The sequence below is a fragment of the Filicampus tigris genome, chromosome 5 (genome assembly GCF_054856515.1).
Source record: "Filicampus tigris isolate MCC_2025a chromosome 5, RoL_Ftig_1.0, whole genome shotgun sequence".
NCBI lineage: Eukaryota > Metazoa > Chordata > Actinopteri > Syngnathiformes > Syngnathidae > Filicampus > Filicampus tigris.
The window spans coordinates 9,983,831-10,008,005 of record NC_141221.1 but is presented as its reverse complement, the minus strand read 5'-3'; the positions used below and the strand labels follow the sequence as shown (position 1 = coordinate 10,008,005).

Sequence of the window (24,175 nt, the reverse complement as noted above, 5' to 3'; positions counted from 1 at the left end):
TTATTTGATTTTGTTTATAAAAATGTTTTTTTTAACTTTAGTTTCAGTTATGTGGTTCTTTTCCATTAACGATAATAATATCGATAGGTACATATTTCATTCATTTGCTTGACTTAAAAAAAAAAAAAGATTGTGAGAAAAGAGTGTCAATAAACCTTTAATAATTTACTCCCCACTTTACAGTTTGCGGTCTAATGGTGCCCAGGCAAAACTATGTAACACATAAAAATAAAAGCCCACACACAAATGCTAACACACACACATGCAGAAGGGTAAAGTCCATCCTATCTTTAAACATCAGTGTAACTGTTATCGTGAGCGTGTGTCAGTGTCATCAGGTCGCTGCTGTTTTACAGATACCATAGTTTGGGACGATGCGAATATTTTCTCTGGAATATTTTTAAACAGCATTTATTACCAATATCTCAAGTTAGTTGAGTTAATAAAAGCTTAAAAAAACATGATAAAGTATGTGTTGATTGGAATTTTCTGCGGTGCAGCTGTGCTAACTGCCGGGATCCTGATCGGACACTACGGTATAGACAAAAGTAGCGACTCTGCACCAGCCTGGGTAAAGGATGTGTCCAAGGATGTGGATGAGAGCCTGCTTGAGGAGCTTTTATCCGAGGTGGACAACGGTCGCATTCAGGAAAACCTCAGGTTAGTTCACAATGACACAACTCCAAAAACCTGAACACTTCTTGCCATTGTTCAAATATAGCAAATCAAAACCGGCCAAGGTGAAGCTTAACTATGGCTACCATGCAAATAGAATTGATATCCTAATGTTTAATGATATCCCCGAGGCTAACCCCAGAAAAGTGTATTATACTCAACAGGGAGTTGACCAAAGTGCCTCACATGGCCACCACAGCCGGAGATGAGCAAACGGTGCAGTTGATGCTGAACAGATGGAGGGATCCTGAAACGGGTCTGGACCAGGCATGGAGGGAGGAATACATGGTCTATCTGTCCTTTCCTGATCCTGACAGACCAAACAAGGTCACTGTTGGTAAGCTATTATCAAAACCAAACTAGGACTTCATTATGTACATACAACACAGTGGAGTACATACAGGAATTTTGTCTTCATGTTTACAGTGAACCCGTCCAACGCAGTGCTGCATACAGTCAGAGAGAAAGAGAAGGATTACACTTCAGACCAGGAGAATCCTGCTGTGGTTCAGCCCTATGCTGCATATTCTCCCGCTGGGCAAGTGCAGGTACAATTGATCAAAATTTGTTGAAAACGTCCAACATTTCGATGACACACAGTGAGATCTCGCAACCCTCTGAAGAACTGAGCAACAGGAAAAAGTAACAAAATGTCAGCAGTTTGAAGGTCAATCAACCCTTGGTTGAATGTTTAGCTCTATAAAACTGGACAAATAAAAATTCACAGGAGACCAATATAGTGTAAATTACTTGATAACCTATCTTACAATAGGAAGTGATGACCTTTGGAATTATTACTTAACTTCAGGTGATGAAACAGCAAGGATGAATAGTTAAAAAGTATATTATTCTATATTGTTACTCACCTGTTTTCTGAAGGTGAGCCATGATTGGTCGTAACCTGAGCTGTCATTTTCAGTCGACAGAAGTGACAAAACGGCCGCCCCCTGAGATGGCTAAAAACGGGTGGATTAACTCTTATTTTCAAATTGTGTTGTTGTCCCACTGGTTTAAAGGGCAAACTTGTGTACGCCAACTACGGGAGAGAAAGTGACTACCACCTGCTAAACCAGACAGTGAACCTCCAAGACACTATCGCCATCACAAAATACGGTGGAACAGGGAGAGCAGACAAAGTGAGTTGCACTATTTTGTGGTATTTTTGTTAAAAGTCCTCATGGACATTAAAACCCTGTTAAGTAAAGTGGCTAATCGGCATTGCTGTTCTATAAAATACAACAGACAGTTACGCTTTCCACGGCAAGTTGCTCAAAACAGGAAACCGCAAAGTTACAAAAATGTAATGTGAAATGTAAAGTGTATATAGATATATATGTATACATGTGTATATGTGTGTATATGTACATGTGTATATATATGTGTAAATGTATATATGTATATATGTGTATATATGTATATATGCAGATATATGTATATATATGTATATATATATATATACATTCATATATATGCGTGTATATAAATACATACATTTAATATATATATTTGTATATTAATATATATTATTAATATGTATTTAATATATATTAAATATTTTATATATATATATATATATATATATATATTATACATATGTATGTATATTATACACATGGTTGTATATAAATATGTATATTGTACCATATTCTATCTAAACGCCTCACATTTCATAAGCACCCTCTATTGGTGGAAAGTTGATACCGCGGTCAAGCAGTGAGCTTTTCTTTACTATGCTAGTATTTCTAATGATTCCCAAATAATGTGTGTCATCCAGGCCATCAATGCAGCTACCTATGGCATCCTCGGCGTGCTCGTCTACACGGACCCATTGGACATTAATGACGGCTTCATGTCGGACACCAACGAGACATATCCGCATTCCTGGTACATGCCACCTTCCGGTGTGGAAAGAGGCGCCTTTTCCACTGCCTACGGAGACCTGCTCACTCCATACTTGGCTGCCAAAGGTAAGCCAGGCAAAGGTATCTTATGTGGTTGTGACACAATAAGCTATTGTGTCTTTTATTGGTTGTATTTTATTGTTCTTCTTACTAGTGCTACAAGAGTACCTTAAGTTGCCATTGTGATTTTTACAACAGGCCACACCAAAATGCACAAAGATGAATCATTTCAAAGGATGTTCACACTACTGTCATCATTTCATATCGTTTTGCAGAAGAAACTTACAGAATTGCAGAGAAGGACATAACTGGGATTCCTCCCATTCCTATTCAACCCATCGGCTTTGAGGATGCCTACATGTTAATCCGGTTTGTGTTTACTTTTCCATCTGAAGTTTATTGTCAAGCTAAACGTAAAACAAAGAGAATTCCGAAGGGAATTGGTATTCGAAACAACCACACAACTTTGCCCTCTGCTAGCTTAATGCTATCACACAATGCAAAACACAAGGTGGTCATGGAACGAATTAAACTTGTATCTCAAGGAACCATTGTATGTGTCTTTAAACAAGTTTACATTGGACGTTTCAGCGAGCTGGGTGGAGAACAAGCTCCACTAGGCTGGCAAGGAAGTTTTAACTGCACATACAACTTTGGTGGTCCAGGCTTTCGATCCTCATCTGCCTTCGACAACAGGTAGGCAGCCACACGACCCGTATTTGGCAAGAGCTGATCTTTTGCCTTCTTTATAAAATGTTATGGGTGACTTATTTCATGGAAGAATATATATATATATATATTTGTGTGTGTGTGTGTATGTGTGTGTGTGTATAAGTGAAAAATAAGATATATTATATGGAATCAAAATATGGTGGTCGACTGGTTAGCACGTCCGCCTCACAGTTCAGAGGTCGTGCGTTCGATCCCGGCTCCGGCCTCCCTGTGTGGGGTTTGCATGTTGTCCCCGTGCCTGCGTGGGTTTTCTCCGGGTACTCCGGTTTCCTCCCACATTCCAAAAACATGCATGGCAGGTTAATTGAACACTCTAAAATTGCCCCTAGGTGTGATTGTGAGTGCAAATGTTTGTTTGTCACTGTGTGCCCTGCGATTGGCTGGCAACCGATTCAGGGTGTCCCCCGCCTACTGCCCGAAGACAGCTGGGATAGGCTGCAGCACTCACCGCGACCCTTGTGAGGATAAGCGGTATCGATAATGGATGGATGGAATCAAAATATACATATATACAAAAAACAGGATGTCCCTTGACAATTAGTTGATTAGCTCAGTGTTCAATCATTGTCCAATCATTCATCCTGGTTAGGAATCACTGAATTCACTTGCAGTATTTTGCTAAGTAAGCAAAAATAAATAAATAAATAAACTCCCCCAGGAACCTAAAGTGGCGTCTGACAGATTTTGTTGTGACTTGGTAAGTTCAAAACTAAACTGAAATGCTTCTATAAGGCAATCTTCCTGTGTTATAGCGACGTGAAGCTGGACATATTCAATTATGGCGAGGTGAAGAACTCCTCCAATGTGATGGGAGTCATCAGGGGCAGCGTGGAGCCTGGTGAGGCCACCGACCACCGCACTTGTTTTTTCTGGCTATTGACAAGGTATCCGTGCCGCGTACCTGTCCGTCTTTGTCTATAGACCGCTACGTGATCTACGGCAACCACAGGGACAGTTGGGTTCACGGCGCCATCGACCCAGGCAGCGGGACGTGCGTCATGCTGGAGCTAACGCGTGTGCTCGGCAAGATGGTCAAGCAAGGTGAGGAGGGGTTCAAACCTGTGTGTGTCTTCAAGTTTAATGCTGAGCGGAAGCTTTTGTTTCTCCTGCAGGCAAATGGAGGCCTCGTAGGTCCATTATATTTGGAAGCTGGGGGGCCGAGGAGTTCGGCCTCATTGGGTCGAGTGAATACACTGAGGTAACAATTTGATTTTGCAAAACTCAAAATCAGCAAGTGCAGGCCAAATGGAAGCAATCGCACTCTTTTTTTTTTTTTTACAGCAATATTTCACCAAGCTCAGTGAACGCACCGTGGCTTATATCAACGTGGATATTGCCGTTCAAGGTAAGAATACAAATACATATGTACATTTGCCTACTATCACAGACCACAGTAATCATTTCTAATGTCCATTGCTGTCTGATGTGACAGTTGCAAAGAAAAGCAGGCGAGTAGGAACACGGTTCGACAAAAAGTAAAGGCCAAGAGTCTCTGTAGACCTGCGAAGGGTTCTGGGCCTGGGCATGTCATATTCCGCAGCCACAGCCACGGGGACAGGCAAACAAAAAGCAGAAAGCAGTAAGGCAACACTCATATCGGGGAGAGAAAGCCGAGGTCAGGAAAACGACGAGGAAGGCAAAGTCGCAAATGAGCGCTCAATCCAAGGTGTACTGCAGAGTATTGCATGAGAGCAGGAGAACAATCTGGCAAAGAGTGAGTGAGCAGAAAAGGCCTAAGTTACAGATGTTAAATTCAAGGCCCGGGGGCCAGATCCGGCCCGCCACATCATTTTATGCCGCCCGTGCAAATCAAGCATGTCAATTTCCATAATCCTTGCTGAAATCTGTACCAAAATTTCAAATTGTCATGTGAAATAAATTACAATTTGGCCCGCGACAAAAATAAGTTTAACACCCCTGGCCTAAATAGTGCCTAATTGTAGATTTCGAGCATGGCTGACTTCCAGCCGCCCATAAAACACCAACTTTTTCTGCAATGTATTTTTTAATAAGAATACTACGAGTACTGTACTGTATTAAAAAAAACATTCAATAATAACATGATAAAATGTAAAGAATTTCAAGATGTAATTTATTGCTTTCACTTGTTATATTATTGCTATTTTGTTGTTGTTGGTGTAAAGTGCTTTGTTACAGCCGTAGCTGATGTGAAATGCGCTATATAAATAAAGTTGTATTGTATTGCATTGTATCTCAGGGCTGTTTTGTCACTTGCTCAGGAAACGACCAATCACGGCTCACCTGTTTTTCCAAAGCTGATTGGTCGTTACCTGAGCCCTGAGCAACTGTGATGTTGTTTTCAGTCGCCAAAAAGTGGCAAAATGGCTGCTCCCTGAGATGGACGAAAACAGGTGGATTTTACTGCTTAACTCATATTCCACAAATATTAATAAGAACGACGTGTTTAAACTATTGGGGCAACATAGAACATGATGTTGGAAAGAGCATTTTCGGGCTGACTTCCTCTTTAACAAGAAATTAAAATCTTAAACGATGGAAAATTATGCCATGCTATTTATTTATTTATTTATTTTGGATATTGCTCAATAAAGACAAAAATTGCGATGCATTTTTGTTACTTTTTTTACGGTTGCCATAAAAACGTCATGTTTACACATTCCAACATTCCAACAGGTTGTATTCACTAACCAGTAACCACCGGTAAAGTTGGAACATTAACTCGCTAGCATTGTTATCCTCTTCACATCCTCAGGCGATGCTTCACTACGAGCAGCAGGAATGCCATCACTACAGAACGTCATCTTCAAAGCTGCTAAGCAGGTCAGATCTTAGTCAGAGGTCAACTTGGCCAGCAACATACCAAAGTGCCCAAATTCAATTTCCAGGAGGTACTGTGGGGATTTTTCTGAAAATCTGTTAGAGGTCTTGATGTCAGGAAAAAAAAATTCAGAAGGAGCAGGCTGGAAGCGATGAAGGAAAAAGACACCACTGTCTGATGGTTTTGACTGATCTAAGCGTGTCTGTCGGACAGGTCAAGGCTCCCGGAGTGGATTCGATGTCTGTGTATGACAAGTGGCTCCGCTATTCGAACAGAACAAGCCCGGCCTATGGAGTCATTCCCAGGTGTTGTATTTTATTTTCAAACATAAGAGAAAACACAGCTTTGCACTGGACTCACCTTATTTTTTATTGTTCTACAAAGTTGTGATCCATTTTGAATATGTTTAATGATCGCTGTAATCATAAATTATGTGGTGTTATATATCCCTGTCTATTACCTATGATGATTTATTGTCTGTATTTTTTTTTTTTTAATTTGTCATCTCAGTGTATCGTGTATGTTTCTACGACAGACTGGGTTACCTGACAGGAGCAGGAAGTGATTACGCCCCTTTCCTCCACTACTTGGGAATCACATCCATGGATATTTCACACACTTTTGACAGGGTATAAAAAATTCCCAATACATTTTATATACTGTATGTGTATATATATATATATATATGTTTAGATACTCTATGTCATCTAACGCTATATAATTGACATTTTTACAATTTTCAACGTTTTCCATTTTTTTTCTTCCCAGACTAAAACAAGAGCTAGGATTTACCCCGCATATCACACCGCATACGACACATTCGACTATTCCTCCAAGTTCATTGACCCAGGTGAGTGACCCTGAATTATGTATTGTCCTTTATGTCACACAAACACACAATTTAAAATAATGGCCACCTGTGAGCTATCTGCGGATTTGTGACAAATGAAATGCCCACCACACACCGAGCAATGTGGCTGTGACTGAACTGCTGCACATCGTGCGTCGTTTTCATGAGTGGACGACGAGCCGCCTCCAGTTTTGCTGCAGGTCTCATCAAGACTTGCCAATCTTGTATGGGGCAATATTGTGTTTTATAGTAATACATAATTGTGTTTATAATTTTTTCCATATGTACCTGTGGGTGAAAAAGCGAAGCATGGAGAGTCTCTGTCACGGAAATGCACTAGTGCCTTCACTGAATGGAGTCACCAGCCTTTTTATTTCCAATCATTAATGGTAATAATACCAATAGCCATGTGTCCAGGTCTATTTTTCTCAATGTTGTCCAGTTGAGTGGTGTTCTGCCGTGTTGCTCAGTGTGCTCCTAAAAAGTCAATCTGCCCTATGCTCCTCTCAGGGTTCTACATCCACCAAGCCGTCGGCAAAACCGCCGGGAACGTCCTGGTGCGACTGGCCGACAGTCTGGTGTTGCCGATAAACTGCAGCGATTACGCGGAGAGTCTGGAGGACTACCTTCACGTGGCTTTGACACAGTATGAAAACCAGCTCCTTGCTAAGAATATCTCCATGGGTAAGGATTCTAAAAACCCACACGGCCGATTCAAAATTTATTTCAAGTTCTCAAAAGTAGCTTTTCATCATTTTTTTTGCCGTAGTGCAACTGTGACAACCTGAAACTCAAGTGATATTGTTTACGTAGCACTTCCATCTCGCTGCAGAACCGATCAAGCGTGCAGTGGCCGGCTTCCGCAGGGCAACTACCAACTTTGAACAAGTGATTCGAAGCTCAGACCTGAGAAATGAAACGTAACACAGGCACTTACACCCTCCACACACAAATTTACTCACTCACTCACACGTTGTCACATTCACACGCGCACACAAACACACACTCTCATTCACAACTCACACACGTACTCTCGGTATTTGTTTCAGACACACACACTTTCTCATACTCGCGCATACACACAGTCACTTACTCTCACACAAACACACGCTCACATCCTCTCCCAAATGCAGAGGCAACAATCACTTCCTTCGGTCTTTTCTTTTAGGCCACTGAAGGTGCGAAAGATTAATGACCAGCTCATGCTGCTGGACCGCGCATTCTTGAACCCTGTGGCCGCCCGAAGTCAATTCAGGTAAGGAGAAAGTCGGACTCAATTATTGAGGGACCGTCGTTTGAGTCTTCAATGAACCTAACATGTGTTTTTGCAATTTGGGCTGAAGCCCTCAAGATCTCAAATCAATCAAAAGCACAAGCTTCTTTACATATTTTGTATGGGGTGATGCGGAAAATAGATCTTTCTGTTATTTGTACTTAAGTCAGGTAACATTTATGACTTTTGATTGCAACTCATAAAAGAAAAAAAATTAAGTTGGCATTATCTTTTCTTCATCACACATTGTGCAGCATTTTTTTTTTTTTTAAAGAAATTTTAATGCATTCTCGTGTGTGCTACAGACACGTCATCTGGGCGCCACTCGAAACCACCGTGAGCACCTTCCCCGCGTTGAGCGACACCTACTTCCGAGCCATGTCGTCGGGAACACCCAGCGCCTGGGCCCAAGTGCATCTCCTCGTTTCAGTCATGAGCCAGGCCATCGAGGGGGCTGCCCAAATGCTGCAAGACGTCATATAGATGACATCGCCGACTATCAAGGCACATCAAGGCACATTTTCTAGTTAAAGTAGTTCCTATATATAAAAAAAAAAAAAAATGTTTTGTCACTTGACTAGATTTTTTTTTATGTGAAGAATCATTTTATTAAAACACTTTTGAGAAACACCTAGTTACTGTCTATTGTAATTTGTCATCCACAGTAGCCCAAATAAATGCACATTATTGCTAATGGATGCATGGATAAGTAGGCAACAGCATCCCCGTAAATCCAATATAAGACATGCATTTTTTTCCCTCCACAAAATACACACATTTTAGTAATGTGTTTTTAAATAAGAAAAATATTACCCTCTAACATTGTATTTCTAAAAAACATAACAGTAATGACCTAAATTGAATGTGAGGAAATTTAATAGTACCTGTACCCGCAGGGCAGTATGAAAGGCATGACTACCTCTCAACTCCTCAAAGCTGCAGTAATATTAGCCATTCTTCACAGAAGATAAAGAATATATGCCTCCCAGTATTGTTATATGTCTGTGTTGCTCCACTTTTTGTGTTCAAATGTTCATTACTTAAAAGTATATAGGTTATGCTATTAGTTAGCACATCTATGTGTTAGCATTAAGCTAGTGTACTTCAAAGAAATCTTTCTCACTCTACAGTAGCTGAAGTCACTATCTATTTCTAAAAAGAAAAGTCTCAGCAAATGGGTTGTTCTTGCCAGTCACAAACTTTATTCATATGTACATATACTTTTTCCCCTGTCATTAAATACCCCCCCACCCCTCCCATTTCCTCCCTCCCTCCCTCAAGTCCCGTCCCCTCCCAGAGAGAGAAAGGTCGTCTGGCTTAAAGAACACACTCTACTTTTGTGCAGCATATTGCTTTTTAAGACATTTGCGAAAAAAAAAAAAAAAATCCATAAATTAAAAAATACTACACATTTCATTCTTCTGCTCCGACAACAGACTGTTCTGAACAGAATCTAAAAAAATAAAATCTTTAAAAAAAGAAATAGCACATTGTCCCTCAGTCTGGCTACATAACAAGAAGTTGATTTTCATTTGATTTTGCCTTGAATAGTTTCAATAATGTTGGTGTCTTCTTATTACATGACTGACCAAAATACTCACTGATGCTTTCTCTTTAGTGTCTGCCGACTGCACCGCGTGTTTCAATTGTAATAAATCACCCTTTAGTGCAGAGTGTGACGACTTTTTGTGCTACGCGCGCAGGCAGAGTGAAGGACAGTGTGATACATACGGCACTCGAGGAAAACTCAGGTGTTGAAGTCACAAGGCATGCAAGTTACACGTGAGCCACCACCAGATGTGTGAAGTCTGTATTCAGTCAGCTGTGTGTGTCATTGTGCATTTCTTTGTACAGACTTTTGACCCACGCTGGTTCAAGAGAGAGTCTTGTAGGCATTTGGCTTTCCTAATCCGGTCTGTCTGTCCGTCTGTATGTCCTTGTAAAATCCAGTCTGTTTGGCTTCCTCTTATTTAGGAAGCACATGGGGGGGGGGGGTCACACACGGGGGGAGTATTTGGGGTTACTTGGCACCTCGGTGAAAGATTTCAGCTCATAAGGGATCCCCGTGTCCACTTCCACGGGCTTGCGGGAGAATAGCAGCCGGATATCATTGTGCAAGTAGATCTTTCCAGATTTGGAGCTGTGGAATCTGAAACGAAAAAAAAAAAAAGAAAACAAAAAACAGGGATTTCAGTAACACCCTCAGCTGGAGTATATAGTGCGTAACAGCAAAGCATTTTGAAACTAGTCCCTTTATTTTACACAGAACCATATTTGATCATCCTTACCATAAAGCGATAAAACTGCCATTTACCACAAGATATTTACAAATAAATACTGTACAGTAATGAAAATGCAGGTGCATCTCAATAAATAAGGACGCAGTATACTTTTGTTTATCACGGGGGTTAAATTCCAGACCATCCTCTACAGTACTGTATCTGTGACTGGCTAAATGCGTGAGATTTTAAACAGCGGGACCTGGCTTGTTGAGTGACGTTGAAGTCACAGAATGACAGTGTGGCGTTGGTTCTCTGTTAAGGCCTAGATAGACCAAACCGACGTCGGAGGTCGAGGAGCGTCATGGCGTCTTGATGTTGAATCGGCGCCGCCAGTCGTGACGTTTGGTCGCTCTGATTGGCTGTTAAGATAGCCAATCAGTGCTCGGAGCACCAACAGGAAGTGACAAATGCGGATAAACAGTGAGCACGCCTTCGCTGCCTTAACCTTCTTACAAGTACAAGAGCGAGGGTTGACGATGTAAGTATTTCACAATACCGTGTCAAGAACGTGATGGTTTATTTCACGTGGGAGTTCATCGGAGCGAAGAATATAGCTGAATGCATAGATTACGTTTTTATAATCCGCCCCCGGCGAGTAGCATTCCGGTTGGATTTTTAGATTAAAGACACAAGATGGGGCCGGATACGGTTGATTTGTATTTATTTTTTTTAAATACGGCATTTAAAATGAATTATAATCAAATATAATGATGGCCAAAATCACAATTTAAAAAAAAAGTCTTGCTCAAATTACTCAAGAGAGGACATGTTGAATTGAGTGCTCCATAAAATGGTAAACTAGCCATATTACAAGTGACTGCGCACTCTACTCATGGGCAACTACTTTCAGATTGTCGATTTTGAACTCATACCTGAGATGTATCAGGTAGCAGAGAATCTTCCTGCCGTCGAGTGGCGCACTCCCGGCCGATCCCTGTTTCTTGCAGTCTCCCTCCTCGACGGGCATCAGGAAGATACGATGGCGCAGGAAGGTCATGTGATTGGTAGGCATGTCGTCAAAGTTGTAGGTCACCAGGAACATCTTTACCACAGTTTTGTTGGGATTAAATAAGGTCTGGAGAGGAGAGATTAAACACATTCGAGTTTTAGGGTATGCTAATTTCCAAATGGAAGTAAAAATAATGCTCTGTATTACTCTGATGAAACGAGTGCAGTGTTTTCAAATATGTTTGAGGCCACATAGCCATGCCTTAGAATATATTGTTTATCTTAATGCTAACTAAAAATGCAACCTTCCATAGACGGATTAACGAATATCCTCATGTGGCGGTGTTGTAATAACGCTTTAAGCAACATATATTGGTATACAAACAGTGCAGCAACACATGTAGAAAAGCAATTTAACAATATTGACGTCCATATATTATTTATCCTCTGCCAACAATCAACTAATATTACTGCATCTTACTGAGTCACTTAGCGTAATAGTGTGTGAAATTGCATTTGTTTCAGTATGGCTGTATAATACTGCCTCCTGGTGGCCAGGTCTGACACACCGAAAGGAGCTTCAATGAATTAATCATGATGCACAAGCTGCCAACCGACATTCAAAAAAACCAACAAAAAAAACAAAAAAATTGTTGCATTTTTGTGGGGAAATATGATTTTGAGTTACAAGCATGGTCATGGAATAGATACAAATCGTATACTCCAGCACCCTGTACATTACTTGATAGTGACAGAGTAATTTTCGGACCAATTAAGTAAGACTGGGTAATTTCTCGCAACGGGCCATATGATCTCTCACGGTTGGGAATCACTGACCACGGTCAATGCGTTTAGGTACTGTATTTTCTTTTTGGACAGCTGTCTTTTTTTCCTGTGTTCCGTGTGGATTCAAATAAATGTGAACTTACCACTTGAATGGTCCCTGCTTTGGGTATGCTGTATCCTTTCTTTCCAAGCTGCTCCAGGGATATCAAACCCTGTGACAGACAGCGAGAGAGGACCTCTATCATTGCGACGTACATAAAGAGTTGAATACATTTCATTCTATCCAGTCATCACTTTTCTGTAACACTTCTTCTCATTAGAATTGTGGGTGAACTCTAGCCTATCCCTATGCACACTTATGGACAATTTAGAGTTTTTTATTGAATCTAACAAAACTCCTTTTGGTATGTGGAATGTCAGAGGGAGCCAGTGTAACATGCAAATTCCACACAGATGGGCCTGAACCAAGATTGGAAGCCAGGACCACTCAACTATAAGGGAGACAGGTTGGCCACATGTCCCACTGTGCTGCACATGTATTTATATATTATATAAGCACATTTAAACATATCATATATCGAGAAAGACAGGGAAAGAGCATTGTACAAAGTACTGTAATAGTGTACCAATTGGTCTGTGCGCTTACAGTATTAAAAAAAAATTGTTTTCTCCAATCTAACATACTTATGAAAAATATCAAATGAACCTACAAAAAGCAGGATTAAAGTGGAGCTGACGTTTAGAAAAAAAAAAAATATAGGCTGTGCTGGAATATGATACATCTTGTTTTTATTCTTCTTTTAAATTTACAGTGTCAAATAATATAGTGGATAAGAGGTATAGATAATGAATGGATGGAAATAAAATAATGTACTGCCATCTAGTGGTCCAAAGTAGAATTACATCCAAAATAAAACAGGCAGAACAAAAAAGTTAAACTGTTTAAAGGAAAAAAAAAAATCAGCAAAATAGTGGTAACTCCTGGAACCTGCAATGAAGGGGGGCGGGGTTACTGTAAAATTTGCGTTGAAATATCTGTTGTCAAAGCTAACAATCACAAAACAAGAGTGTTTGCTTCTCAGATTTTAAAAAATTCCACAGGCATTGAACTCAGGAGCCTCTGGGCCGCTAATTCAAAATATCTGTCCTGGTTGCGCTTCAACTAAAAGTCTGGAATGGATAAAACCTCAAAGAATAGGCTCACATGATCACACATTATTCTCTTTCTCATGTTAACAATTCGATGAGATAACCAAATGAACAGAGACATGTAAGGAACACATGCGAAGCCACTTATGTTATTAAGTGACAGACTTCACAACCAGATTTAAATGTACAATTAAGTGCCCGTGTTTTCACTGACCAGGAAGGGCGAGGGGGCACTGTGTTCGGATATGTCGTAGTATGTAACCTGCACGGGCAACGTGACGTGCTGCGGGCAGTAGGAGCCGCTGGCGCCGATCTCCGCCGTGAAGCCTTCGATGCGGCCCGATGGCGAGAAGCGTCCCTTTAGCATGGACTCCTGGGACACACACAAGCGAGAGAACGTGCTCATGATTGACACTACTAGTACGCAAAAGAATCACTGCTTGAGCACAGTTCAGTTGTATTCAACTTTTAAATTCAATGCAGTTGCATTAAAGCTTTTTAATCATTTATTGAGGTCCAATTTTTATTGAACTTTTATGCGCTAGAAGTTTGAATGGACTCATTATTTAAGGGTCTGTAGAACAAGCAGTGTTAGCATTTTTTTTATACCTCAAAGTTTCCTAAAAGTGATCTGCTGATTGAAGAAGAGGGCCAGCTGGAACGGGCTAAGGTTCTGCTGTCCGCATGTCTTCCGCTGCGCAGCTGCCGGCTGAACACGAGCGCACAAAAAAGGAGGATGGAAGCGGTACATAATTGTGGATTCATTATTGAACATGTTACATAGTATATGTACATAAGTGTTTCGGATGTTCACACATTTTTACGTGGAATACTGCTTGTCCGGTCTCCACTTAACCCGACTCATATTTTATTATGGGCACTTAGGCGATTAACTCTCAATTAGTTTGCATGTTGACATGCCAATGATATTGCATGCTCACCTTTTTACACGCGGACCACTTTTCAGTCGTCTGCCTGACCTCGTACAGTCCGTGCCACACTAAAAACAAACAAAAAAATAGGGAGAGAAAAAGTGTTAATTTCGATCATTGAAGTTTTATGTATTCATAAGCAAATTAAATAATTTTCAGCTCAAGACCCAAAATGAAAATTAGTTTCCAGGACCACAAAGTATTATAATAACAAAATTATAAACCACGCAATACAATGAAATATGGATTTAGCTGTGCGCCTGCTTGAAAATCAATTTTTTTTTAAAATCTGCATTTTGCTCAGGCTCAACTCAATACAACTCCTTAGTTGACTCTTCACATCAAATCAGTCAACTCAATAAAAAAATAACCAGTTTGAGTCCTGCCTCCAAATTTGGGAAAACACTTGAAACACACGTATTTCATCAAAAAATTGTAACATACTGCATGCACAGCACAGATGTCAAACTCAAGGCCCATGTCATTTATGCGGCCCCTAAAATCTTGCCACAATGTTTCCCTGACTTTTGCTCAAAAGTCAGGTATGTACTTATCTAGATAAAAAATGATAATCAAACAGAGGGGCAATTACTATTGTTTACACAGGCAATAAGAAATGTTGTTATGGTTTGCGTAAAATACTAATTTATCGCTGAGGGTATGTTCGAAATCACCCGCTCAATTGACGAAATATGCAAAGTAGCGACCCCTCAGCTTCAGAAAACAGGTGAGCCGTGACTGATTGTTATCTGAGCCCTGAAGGTCTGTGATGTCATTTCCAGTCGACAGAAGTGACAAAATGGCCGCCCCCTGAGATGGCTAAAAAGGGGTGGATTTTTCTGATTAACTCATATTTCATATTAATCATATTGCCTTGTTTCAACCTGCATAGAAGATATTCTTGAAAAAAAAATGTTTGGGTGGAATTCCGTCTTTAAGCCTGTTTTACTTTTGCAATCGGCACATTGCACTTTAGTTACTTTTGTTACATTTGAAATGATCCCAAACTGCGGACATACTTTCTTTTATGCACTTTCCTAATGGCTCAGTTTGTGTAGAGATATAATAAAAGCAAAATCCTGCGATATAGACCATAATTTGCAATTAAAAATAAAAATAAAATAACAGCGATGCAATGATATAGCAGCAATAAGTGAACCGTGATATGGCGAGGGACGCCTGCAATTTACACTGTTCAAGTTGTCACTGTTGCACCCTTCATTTAATAGAAAGAAGACTACTGAAAAAACCTCATTATTTTTCACTTACTATACCTCATGTAAACAGACAGAACCATGACCATAAAACCGCAGTATAACAGGCTTCCTGAAGACAACCAGAACTCAGATGCGGTCCCTATTAATTTTTGTAAGCTATTTTTGTTTTATCTGCTTTGCTTTAGAATGTTAACTGTTTGAAATGCTTGTAGATGTTGGTGTCTTGGCTTGTGTGAAGTTGAGTTGCTTTGCGAAGGAAATCTGCTATACAAATAAAACTGCCTCGCCTTGCCTTATGAAAACAAGCTTGACACCACTGAATTGTACACCTAGCAAATTGACGTTGTCCTGTGAGGAGTACCTTGTAACCGTCATTGTGCTCTCTTCCTGACTGGCCGTAACTGTCGCCGTGTAACATCAACAAGCGCTTACCGCAATGCCATTCATCGTTAAGGTCACCCAGCTGTCAGGTGACCGCCGGCTACGTCATCGGTCGCCACTCGGGACATTTGCTCCTTCTTCATCTGATCGCCGCTATTTGTCATCTTAGCCTCATCGCTTCGTTACACCACACATCGTGATTATTCAAAGTCAAAGATCCAAATGGGCAACGATGACAATGATGTCATCACTTTCAACCTTGCTCCCTTCTACTCATTCATCTGCAGGTTGCCTTTACCTCCCCCCCCCCCCCCCCCCCCTTCAATTGCCTGCCACCACTTTACTTATTGACCTGTGAACTCTATTATAGTCCCATCACACCACCAGCCGCAACCTACATGCAAAGCTCTTTCTGGTCTTCCTTGTGTTCACATATTCACTTCCAGAACTGTTGTACGAGAGGATGCATGTGCATGTGCCATTGTTTGTATTTCTGTACACGTTAGGAGCCCACTCGAGCTGGAACAATAGACGCCGAACACGTCAATGGCCTTCATTCTGGAGATACTCGCGTTGTTCCGGACAGGCATGGTCATCTTTCACGTTTGCTTATTGTTTTTTTTTGTTTGTTGTGTTGTGTTTAATTTGCCCTGGCTATACAGCAAACATCTTATTTCCACTACAATTTCAATAGCTCAACATGCCTAATATCACATGCCGACATTATTTATTTATAAATGGCCAGCTATTAGATAACTGTATATTTCACAATAAAGTTTAAAGTGAATTACAACGGTGTCGTAATCTGGGAGCGTCAAACTTATTTTAATCCCGGCACACGTCGTAGTTATTTCTCCCTCAGCGTGCCATTATGACTGAAAATCATACAAATTTATAATAACTTCATCACATTACATATAAAGTGATTCTAATGTGGTACATGGGCTCCCTGTCGCGGTATGTTAAAGAATCACTGAATGAAATTGAAATTAAAGTATCTTATTTTGTTACTCGGTACAGTCCATACATTTAGTACAATTCAGTTGTATTTAACTTTGAAGTACAGCACAAATCATGTACACTTCATCTTTAAGAACTATTTTCAAACAATTATTCAAGAGCCAAATATTTTTGGAGATAGCACTAGTTGTAAAAAGTTTGAGAACCACTGGTGTACCCAATTGGCCCTGCAATTCATTGTCATTATAATTATACAACAAAAATAAGAACAAATTTAATTTGAAAATAGAAGTAATGGAAAATAGTGGCAACCAAATAGTTAACTATATAACTATTGTTGAATTTATGTGAATTGGCGAAGAAAGAAATGCAGCCAGCATTGTCGGCTAAAATTAATGATAAAGCCCATTTTAGTGGTAGGGTTATAAATGTTTGGGATTTTTCATTAGTTAGTTTTTATGTTCAAATAGTTTTAAATTCGTTTTTAGAGCTATTTTGTTCGTTTTAATTTTTTCAAAAATGCATAATTTTACTTTAGTTTTCAGTAATTTTAGCTGTTGTTTTTAAATTTGAATGCAGGATTTTAATTTTAAAATGTGTTGTGTAACAAAGTTAAGTGAAACTACAATTCCCAAAAGACTGTTCGACTATCTTTCTTTTTTACAGCTAAAATAATCAGTAATGTTGAAATAAATACATTTAAAATAAACGCCAAAATCTCATAATAATATTTGAGACGAAAACAAAGGGCATTTTCGCCATAGTTATTTTTAGTTTCATAAACAAAAAGTAGTTTTATTTTAAAGCACTTTTTTTTGTTACACTTTTATTGTAGTTTTTGTGTTTTTGTTAATTTTTGTTCACTACAACCTTGGGTAGAATAAATCTGGCCCCCAGGCCTTCAATTTGACACCTGTGATTGATATCTGAGTTCTAATAAAAACATTTTTAAAAAACATAAGCAACCTCTCGTATAAGAAGAAATGAAGAAAAAAAAATGCCATAACTTAATTAAAAATGCAGAGATTCCAAATACTATTTCTAACACAAATGTTAATGTACCGGTAGACAAATGAAAATGATTTCTGCACTAAACAAGGCCTATGAATTCAATGTGGATGAACATACAAGCGGCACATGTCAAAGGTCATTTTTATGTGTAGAAGTGTGCGCTGACCTTAGAAGGAAGAAGGTGGTTCCAGTAAGGCGCAGCTTTAGAATCAGTGCTACGACACGATCCCAGCCCCGGAGCCAGCAACGAGAGCCTGCTCCTCTTGGAGGTAGACGGCCCCTCGTCTTCCGAGCACGACTCGCCGGCTTCGCTCGGGGACAGCAGCCTCTCTTCGCCGGCCAGTGGCCCGCTGATGACAAACGGTGGCCGTTACTGCTGGGAGTCTTCTCCCACGACGCCAGGCCATTAGAGGAAGAAGCAGTCTGGGTGGCACTTCGCTCAGGTGGGGAGGATTCCAGCCCGACGTCCCATTCCGTGGCCTCTCCTGGTTCTTGGAGTTCTGTGTGGTGTGGGGGGGAGAAAGGACCGGGGGGCTAGTGGGACTGGCGGGACTCGGGGGCTCGTATGTGGGCATGTCATACAAATGAGGGCTGGGCCTGGCCCCCAGCCGTGCCATTACTACAACTCTCATTTCCGGGGCTTCCTATGGAATAGGAGGGGTGTGCGCCCCCCGTTCGGGTGGTTCGGGTCTGGCTGAGCTTCCCAGACAAGGGTCACACATCGGGGGGGATTTTGGGCGAAAGGGGATGAGAACACATCGGGGATGGGCCTGTCGTGATTGTGCTGAGCTGGACGACGGGAGGGGTTGTGGCTCGGGTGACAGTGGGGGGGATCTGGGCAACACCCCGCCCTCAGAGTCTCTGTGCTCCATTTGTGTGCAAGAATAGAGAGGACCACAACCACCAGAGCTCTTTACTAAACCCATCAACACTGCTGGCATTGGAGCTGGCCCACACAGCACTTCTCCCTCTAGTGCATCTATGTCAGAGCAGTCCGCCACATGGGGGCGCTTGTGAGTCAACTGGGCTCCTCGAGCCCCCTTTTCACGCCCAGACGAACAGGCCTAGGTTGGGTATCGGTGTGGGACTCAGTGGAGGTAGCAAATCCACCTAACTGTGAGAAAATGGAGAGCTGATAGACCTTTTGATGTCGCAAATCCTCTTGGTCAAAGTGCCGGCCAGCCCCCGGTCTAACCCCAGAGTCTGGGCCCAGTGCAGGCGCCGTAGGAGGAGGCAGGTCCCCCCTCCTGGGCTGGAAGCTCGAGTGGAGCTTTTTTGTGAGAAAGCTCCACATGAATGTGCCGCATGTTTCCTATGTCTGGAAGATGACAGTACTGGCTTATGTGAGTGCAACGGGGTCCTCACAAGCGCCTCACGCCAGAAAAGGAGGTTCCACAGAACTGTGAAGTCCTATAGTTCCCGTTCTGTGACTGTCATCCAGCGTGAATCAGCAAGATGAGTCGCACAGCCCCTGACAGGAACATAAGCATTTGCATTCATATTTGGAAGAAATTCAATCAAGCAAATCATTATTCCGTAAATGTTTTCTAAGCATCGGACCAAATTGGGCGTTCCAGCCCATTTATTCTGAATGTGCGGCTTGTGTGCACACAATATATATATATATATATATATATATATATATATATATATATATATATATATTTTTTTTTCACCGTGTGTTTTGGTTTGGTCACCATCAAGGTTATTATACTGGACAATAGCTCATGAAATAACTAAAACTAAAATTGAAAAAACATTTTCGTTAAATAAATAAAATTTGTTGAACTTGACAAATACTCCATATATAAAAAATAAAATAAAAATAATACTAAAACTCATAAAAACTAAACTAAAACTAAGCATTTTGGAAAGAAAATACAAAAAAATTTATAAACCTGCTCTAAAAATGAATTAAAACTGAAAATTAAAAATAACAACAGCATAATTCATAACAATATAAAAAATATAATGACAACTACTTGACTAAACCGGTCAGCAGGGACTTGTCTCCATGAACAGAAAGAATGACTCACTGCCGATGTTTGAACAGAAAGAGTGACTCACTGCACCATGGAAGCCTGTTCACAGCCTGGTCCATCACTTAAATCTGTCCCCCACGCAACAACTCACTATTGTTCCTCACCGCGAAAAATAGACTAAAGACTACAGACGAAAGATGGATTAAATAAACGGGTTTAGACTATGCTTAGTCCATCTGTTTTAAAATTTTTTCCGTCATTTGTCAACCGTCAGCAAAACAGTGACGGATAGACGGACCGGTCCGTCACATAGACGGAATGCCCATCTCTGGGTAGAACAAACCATTTTTGAGATTGGGGGCGGGGACTGTTGTTAAAATATTTGTCACCAAAGTGCTGTGCGTCAACACACTTTTCTAAATTGTTTAAAAAGGACATACATTTAAAATAATAATCTCTTAAAGTTTAGGGGTGCTGGGATACAATTTAGAAGGGCTTGAGCACCCCCAAAAACGGGGTAGAAATGCCCATGAGCGCAACTGTGCGGGACGGGATTTAGAGTAAATTGGCTCATTGAATAGAATACGTGGAATATGTCTCAACCCACTATCACATACAGGCAACTCACCTCTGTGCCTGTCCTTCTCTAATTCGGCCCACGCAGACACACAGCATCTGGAAGTTGTGTCCGGGAAAAAAGGGTCTACAAAAGCGACATGTCTACCACCAAAGCATCTGCCAAGGAAAAACATTCTAACTTTAGAAATTACTCTACAGGAGAAGAAGCGGAAGCAGAGGGCACAAGATTTAGAAACCCTAGACCACAAGAAATCTTTAAATAAATAGTGTACAATTATTTCCGGTTGATTGCAAATCATCTCAAATTGTACACCTACCAAAGTGATACGTCAGTGTTGCATCAGGCTCCCGAGTGAAGGTCCTCCTGAACCAGAGGTGACTCTAGTAGGACTCCATCTGTGATTGGCCGATAGCCACACACGGCCGCCTTCGTCACCCGGGCGTGCTTTGCAGAATGGCTGTGACATCATGACAGGGTCATAACACCCAGAATCCCTGAAGACACAAAAATGACACAAAGCCGCAGTTGAGTCTCAGGAAGACCGACATGACGTCACCTATGGGAAGTTAAGCAACATGCGTGCAGATGTCTACTCAGGCAACTCATTCGGGCAGCAGAATTATCCTCAATACATCATTGCCATTAAATCTGCAATAATTTGCTTTTTCAGGTAGTTTCGGATTACTTTTAAACTCTAAATTCTTCAACAGTCAACATACCAAACACAGAGGACCAAGACTAAAAGAGCATATCACAAGAAAATTGATCTCTGCTGCTAAAGGGGAACGAACTGAGATGAAGCCTGGCGAGGCATGCCTGACCCACTTGGACCAGAACTTGGGAATGTACTGGGGGGGGGGTGTCACAGTGAAATGTTGCTGTGGCAACAAGTAGCCCAAGGATAACGGTTCCTTTGTACTTGACCACAAAGAGGAAGAAAAGAAGAGGGAGTAGTTGAGGTGTCTGTGTTGGGGGGGGGGGGGGGATTCTGGGGGGGAATGGTGTCTTTGGGAATGGGACTTTGGTAAAGATGCTGCACTAAGAAAATATTTACAAGCATGAGTAAAATAGCTGCTGTCACTTGCCACTAATATATGGAGTTCTCATGTAGCCAATAATGTCAACATAGGCACCGTCTAATTGTCAAAAGAAACAAACATTTCACTTCTAAGTAAAAAAAAAAAAAAACTAAGAGGAAAACAAATGTAATTGTGTAATTTGAGCCTTCTTTGGCCAACTTCCCCAGTGGAAGGCAGGAAGCGACGGAAAAAGAAAAACTACTGGATCCTTCAGAGGCGGAGAGAGATCTAAAATGATAAAACGATAGACGGTTATATGATACAGTAGAGGTTTTTAAAATCGCACTATAGACAGACAGATGTATATATTAGGGCTGCACCATATATCGTAAAAAATATGGATATAGCGATATTGGCCCACGCAAGAAGCATATCGCAAAGATGTGCAATAAGTTTCTTATGGAATTATATGATTTAATCTGAATTTGACCAGTCAGACCCAAATTTAAATTATGCATCGCCATCCAACAGTTGAACATTATATAGGGTAATTACATTTAATTAGCTAAAAATACATTGAGCTTGCTTATTTTGCTGCACAAAAAAAATGCACCGGCAATTCTTTCATTAGATAATATAAATGTAACTTCTTTAGATACGTACACGTTAAATATCATAATATCGGTGTCGCTATAGTCAACATCCATACCATATATCGCATGCTTTTCCAATATCGTGCAGCCCTGATATACTGTATGTATATTAAGAAACACAATTATTTAAAAATAGTGTAAAAAAATTACAGTACAAATGATCACGATTTTGCAAACAATACAAAATATCTGCCGATCTGATCCAGCTGTGTCGAATGTAATTTTTACAGAGGCTCCCATATCTTGGTTTATCTGAAATTTTCAGCAAGCTTTTGTTGCTATCCTGCCATCAATTTTGTTGGGTAGCATTGAAATGTTGAATCTTTCCAATGCAATTTCATGAATAAATGAGAACGAAACACTCTGTGTCTGCACATTGGTGCTTAAATAAAATAGATGACACTTACTTTGCTGCGTGGTACTTTTCCTTGATAGAAGAAAACAAAAGTGCCATTTGTTGATAGAATGATAAAAAAAACTTTTTTTTATCTACACAGCTTGCCTCACTGCTTTTCCTTGTTTAATCAGTTTAATGTAATTATTCTTTGTGATTTTGATTTGTGTAATTCTTAATGTTTTATTTCTCTTTCTGTAATGCTTTTGATGTTTTATGTAAAGCTATACAAATAAACATGCCTTGCCTTGCCTAATATGTCACTTTATTTTACAAGAGGTAACCAACCATCCTGAGGCAAACCCAACGAGACTGCTCGGTGGAAAGATGGCCGAAAGACGAAACATAGGAATAGTAAGTTAATAGATTCTAATTTGCTGTCAAAAGATGTATATGTGTAATCCTCAAAGGGATGAAATGTCTGGCAAATGGGAGACATATAGTAGCAGGTACGGCGCATACGCAGAATGAATCACCTAGAGACAATGCCAGGGGTGAATGTTTTGTCACCTGCAATTACTCACATTACATATGGCAGTATTAAAGTGCCTTCCTTTGGGAAATGGAGGTAGAGCACTCAGTCACAGAAAAAAAACAACTAACAATCATCTAATGATTCATCTGAACAGGATCTGGCTGACGCTTAGGCCCCATCCCATTGACAAATGTAAAAAAAAAAAGGAAGGAAGCACCGAAAAATTATTTCACACAGTTCGAGTTAACAAATGAAGACAAACCATATCTCCTGTCAGGGCAGGTGGGGTCCCCTGAGGCGAAGGCCCCAAAACAGAAGGCTGCATGGGGGATGGGCAAGTAGAGCGATTGAGAACCAAGCATCGGCCATGAGTATTTATAGTTGTTGTCTGTCAGAGCTCATTGGCGCACCCAAAGGCCCGGTGCTAGGTCCCACTTGATTTCTGACCCTATTTTGAACTGGATAAAGAAGCAACTTGGCAGCAGACTGATTTCGGCCTGCCAGCTGAGGAGGAAATTAACAGGAGGTTCACCTGAGGGGAGGTTCTGGGTTGCTCAGCGAGTGGTTTACAACTAAAATTCAGGATAAAACATTATGTTGTCAATGTTCCCAGAAGGATTACACTCCAGAAAATACAATGCGCATTGCTGGTCTAATTGTACATTGACGACTTCTTAGATACTGTATCGGACACACGCTACAAAACAATATCTGGCAGACTAATCAACTATGTTGCATACATTGTCAATAGATTAAGTCACATGGGTTTACTTTGCTTTTTGGCATCCATAAAGGAAGGGGAAGCACAATAGGAGCGGTTAAAATGGAGTGAATTATGGGTGAAATAAAAAGAAAAACAGTTGACACGGAAACAGAAGTGAACAAGACATCTGGAATGGGGGGGCGGGGGTGGGGGGGTGGGCGACAACAAATCTAGTTTTTCACAAGAATCAAAAGGAAATTAACCAGTCACTTTCAAAACAATCACTCCAGAATTCTCTAGTTCCACAAACATACAATAAAGAAAATGACCCTTTTGGAAATGAGAACAATATGGTCTGCTTCTCATGAGGAATCATGGATACAAACCCAAAGCTGGTAATTTCACAATTATATGATTGTAACTGCTGCTTCAGTATACGGACAGAGCAGTGGGAGCCCTTTGACTTTAAGCA

General features: G+C 40.6%; 2 protein-coding genes across 2 annotated transcripts in view; one reads left to right on the top strand and one right to left on the bottom strand.

Annotated features, from left to right (window-relative positions):
• Positions 1 to 320: 320 nt before the first annotated feature.
• naaladl1 (N-acetylated alpha-linked acidic dipeptidase like 1) lies at positions 321 to 8,824 on the top strand. Its single transcript, XM_086030859.1, has 19 exons — positions 321 to 660; positions 840 to 1,012; positions 1,102 to 1,223; positions 1,692 to 1,811; positions 2,450 to 2,642; positions 2,852 to 2,945; positions 3,168 to 3,272; positions 4,061 to 4,146; positions 4,230 to 4,349; positions 4,421 to 4,506; positions 4,590 to 4,653; positions 6,043 to 6,110; positions 6,322 to 6,413; positions 6,644 to 6,737; positions 6,877 to 6,958; positions 7,469 to 7,642; positions 7,791 to 7,878; positions 8,127 to 8,213; positions 8,537 to 8,824. Exons 1-19 carry the CDS (start codon positions 461 to 463, stop codon positions 8,712 to 8,714), a joined length of 2,226 nt encoding a protein of 741 aa, XP_085886985.1. The 5' UTR covers positions 321 to 460; the 3' UTR covers positions 8,715 to 8,824.
• Positions 8,825 to 9,519: 695 nt separating this feature from the next.
• Positions 9,520 to 24,175, bottom strand: part of atosb (atos homolog b) — a 30,843-nt gene continuing 16,187 nt past the window's right edge. Inside the window, 17 exon segments of the mRNA XM_086031760.1 lie at positions 9,520 to 10,380; positions 11,386 to 11,588; positions 12,391 to 12,459; positions 13,611 to 13,769; positions 14,006 to 14,105; positions 14,338 to 14,396; positions 18,064 to 18,227; positions 18,230 to 18,433; positions 18,436 to 18,493; positions 18,495 to 18,572; positions 18,575 to 18,643; positions 18,646 to 18,714; positions 18,716 to 18,921; positions 18,924 to 19,140; positions 19,142 to 19,368; positions 20,508 to 20,614; positions 20,776 to 20,953. Of these exon segments, the coding sequence (XP_085887886.1) occupies positions 10,227 to 10,380; positions 11,386 to 11,588; positions 12,391 to 12,459; positions 13,611 to 13,769; positions 14,006 to 14,105; positions 14,338 to 14,396; positions 18,064 to 18,227; positions 18,230 to 18,433; positions 18,436 to 18,493; positions 18,495 to 18,572; positions 18,575 to 18,643; positions 18,646 to 18,714; positions 18,716 to 18,921; positions 18,924 to 19,140; positions 19,142 to 19,204 (1,872 nt within the window). The 5' untranslated portion in view covers positions 19,205 to 19,368; positions 20,508 to 20,614; positions 20,776 to 20,953 and the 3' untranslated portion in view covers positions 9,520 to 10,226.

Bases quoted from the DNA above. Each gene is read 5' to 3' on its own strand.
- naaladl1 (XM_086030859.1), top strand. From the start codon at position 461: ATGATAAAGTATGTGTTGATTGGAATTTTCTGCGGTGCAGCTGTGCTA. The intron at 1,812-2,449 runs GTGAGTTGCACT...TGTGTCATCCAG, and splicing joins GAACAGGGAGAGCAGACAAA to GCCATCAATGCAGCTACCTA. The intron at 6,738-6,876 runs GTATAAAAAATT...TTTTCTTCCCAG, and splicing joins TTTCACACACTTTTGACAGG to ACTAAAACAAGAGCTAGGAT.